Genomic DNA, 2990 nt, shown 5'->3' with positions numbered 1-2990 from the left:
CCTTGGATTCCATTCCCAGTAATGCAAAAAAAAAAAAAAAAGTTCTTTAGCTTAGCTTAAGGGAAGAGGGTGCTGACTGGTTGTTTGATTGACTGGAGATGGGAGATTGAGTGGCAGGTGGATGATGGGGAAAGCAGAGGGAAAAGAGGAAATGCAAGAAAGAGAAAACCCAGGTTAAGTCCCTCCAGGCTGGCCTGCACCTGGCAGGCTTCGCAGTGGCTCCTATGGTCCCGCTGGTGTGAGGGTAGAAAGCTGCCTGCCTTTCACACAGGGGCTGGCGTCAGCTCAATTAGCAGGCCGGCCTGGTTGGCGCTCCTGGCCTCCTGTCTAAACAGGACAGGGCCTTCAGGCAACCGCAGGGCGGGGGCGTCTGGGAATGGCAGCCCAATCCTGCCGGGCTAGGGATGGGGGAGGACCCTGCTGCTTCTTAAGCTCCAGCAATTCAAGCCGAGGCTAGAAAGCCAGCCAGCCAGCCGCCCCTTGGATCTCCACCTGTCCTTCCAGAGCTGGGAAGAGGATCCCAGCCTGCTGCCAGCGCTGCATAGCAGAGACAGGCCCGCCACCCCTGCCACGCCATCCCCACCCTGACGGCATGGCCAGCCAGCTGACCGAGGAGCAAATCGCGGAGTTCAAGGAGGCCTTCTCTCTGTTTGACAAGGATGGGGACGGCTGTATCACCACCAAGGAGCTGGGCACTGTCATGCGGTCCCTGGGCCAGAACCCCACCGAGGCTGAGCTCCAGGGCATGGTGAATGAGATCGACCGGGATGGGAACGGTACGGTGGACTTCCCCGAATTCCTGGGCATGATGGCCAGGAAGATGAAAGACACCGACAGCAAGGAGGAGATCCGGGAGGCCTTCCGGGTGTTCGACAAGGATGGCAACGGTTATGTCAGCGCCGCCGAGCTGCGGCACGTGATGACCAGGCTTGGGGAGAAGCTGAGCGATGAGGAGGTGGAGGAGATGATCCGGGCCGCGGACACGGACGGAGACGGGCAAGTGAACTACGAGGAGTTTGTCCGCATGCTGGTGTCCAAGTGAGGCCGTGCCGGGGCTGCCGGCCTGGCTTGGCAGGGGCCACTTCTTGGCGCAGGAAGAACCTCACTCAGGCCTCCAGTGGCTTCCTCCAGTCCCCAGCTTCCTCCATCCAAAGGTACAGCAAATTCTGTCTGCATCTCCCTTTCTGCCAACTACCCACCTGCTCGGGCTGCAGGATGCAGGGTAGCTTCAAACCCAGCTGACTAAATCCTCCCACCGAGAATGACCTGCCTCTGCAGGACGATCCTCCAAAGGACCGCTAAGGGCTTTGTTGACTTTACCACCCACCAGCATGGCCAGTGACATCTGACAGCCCCCTGGGCAGCCAGCACCAGAACCTGAGGGCTTTGCCTGGTGCCTGTTGGACTAAATACTTCGACTGATGTTGGATTCCAAACCTCTTGACCTTGGAATGAGGGGTGGCGATGGGGACTGTGATTGTGCCTCCTGAAAAACACCACTTCTCTTCTGCAAAAAAAAAAAAAAAAGAAAAAGAAATACTCGGTCGTTCCATTTTGTCTTTGCCAAAACTCTTGTGATTCATCTCTGAAGGCTGGGAATAAAAGCGGGGTCAGTTATAACATGTTGATATTCTTCCGGAAGGAGGGATATTTGCATGAAGGGGAGAGGAGAGCAGGCCAATAAATAAGATATGATCGTGTTCCTATTTTATTGCCTTGTTTCTGGTCCCAAATGAAATGGCCAGGGCATAAACCAGGCAAGAATCTCCGTTCCTTTTGCGTGTGATTTTTGGAAATGCAATGAACTCCTGTATTGGTGGGTGTAGCAAAAAGAGAGAAGGTTGCATATGGTATATTTTGAATACTTTCTTTGACTATAATAGGGAAGTTGGTAAGAAAGTGCTGCTTAAAAAAAAAAAAAAGCCAGGCGTGGTGGCGCATGTGTGTAATCCCAGCACTTGGGAGGCTGAGACAGGAAGATCGCACAGGTTCGAAGCCAGCCTCAGCTACTGAGTGAGGCTCTCAGCAACTTAGTGAGAGACCCTGTTTCCAAATAAAGTATAAAATAGGTCTGGGAGTATAGCCCGGAGGTAGAGAAGCCCCTGAGTTCCATCCTCAGTACCACAAAAAAGGAAGGGAGGGAGGGAGAGAGGGAGGGAGAGAGAGAGGAAGGAAGGAAGGAAGGAAGGAAGGAAGGAAGGAAGGAAGGAAGGAAGGAAGGATTCAGACAGAGATCTTAAGAGTCGCATGTAGACTGCAGTGGAATCGGAATTCTTTTTTTTTTTCTTGGAATATGATTTCTGATGAACTCTTTCTTCAAGTCACTCTGGTGCTCATGAAGGGTCCTGGGGCTAGAAAACGACACAGAGATAGGGATGCTACCTGGGAGGCGTTTCCATGCCAGCACGCTCAGAACTGGAACTGGAGCATCCGGAGGCCACAGGGCCTCATCAGCGGTGACTTTAATTCTAAAAGGAGACGCAGTTGAGTTGTGGGATGAGCACGAGGCTGGGGCCCTCTCTCCCTGATACCCCAGCCCCCAGCCCCGTGTGTCCTCATCTGTAAACAAAGCACAGGGGTCGTGAAGCTGGACAGCCCGGGGTTCCAACTCTGGCTCACAGTGTCACTGTCAGGGTGGCATGCTTGTGACCCTCCGTGATAACAGGCCCCTAGTGCTGTCCCTCCTGGGTGTGAGGACTCGGGCTGCATAGCCATTCACTCCCAGCCTGCCGGGCAGCTGCTGTTTGTAACTTTCCAGTCTTACAAGTGAGAAACTGAGGTCCACGGGACTTAAATCAGTGTAGTGTCCCACACTGGCGTGTGAGCGGCAGAGCTGGGATTGGATGTGAGCCTGTGTACCCGACCACTCTGCTACCCGGCCACGCTTGGCTCCTTTCGTCTGTACTGTGATGATCCTCACTGGGCCTCTCTCCAGCATTGGCGAGGACTAGGAACGATACTGTTCATACCTCTGGCATGCAGTTGGTGCT

At 54.0% G+C, this 2990-nt stretch overlaps 1 protein-coding gene across 1 annotated transcript; it reads left to right on the top strand.

Annotated features, from left to right (window-relative positions):
- Positions 1-592: 592 nt before the first annotated feature.
- Positions 593-1042, top strand: CALML3 (calmodulin like 3; the record flags this gene model as incomplete). The annotated part of the gene is made up of 1 exon (XM_080717113.1): positions 593-1042. The coding sequence occupies one exon, from the start codon at positions 593-595 to the stop codon at positions 1040-1042; it is 450 nt and encodes a 149-aa protein (XP_080573239.1).
- Positions 1043-2990: the final 1948 nt, after the last annotated feature.

Source organism: Muscardinus avellanarius (assembly GCF_963383645.1).
Source record: "Muscardinus avellanarius genome assembly, chromosome: 20".
Classification (NCBI taxonomy): domain Eukaryota; kingdom Metazoa; phylum Chordata; class Mammalia; order Rodentia; family Gliridae; genus Muscardinus; species Muscardinus avellanarius.
Note: the sequence above shows the minus strand (reverse complement) of the source record. Positions and strands in the feature narration are given on the sequence as shown.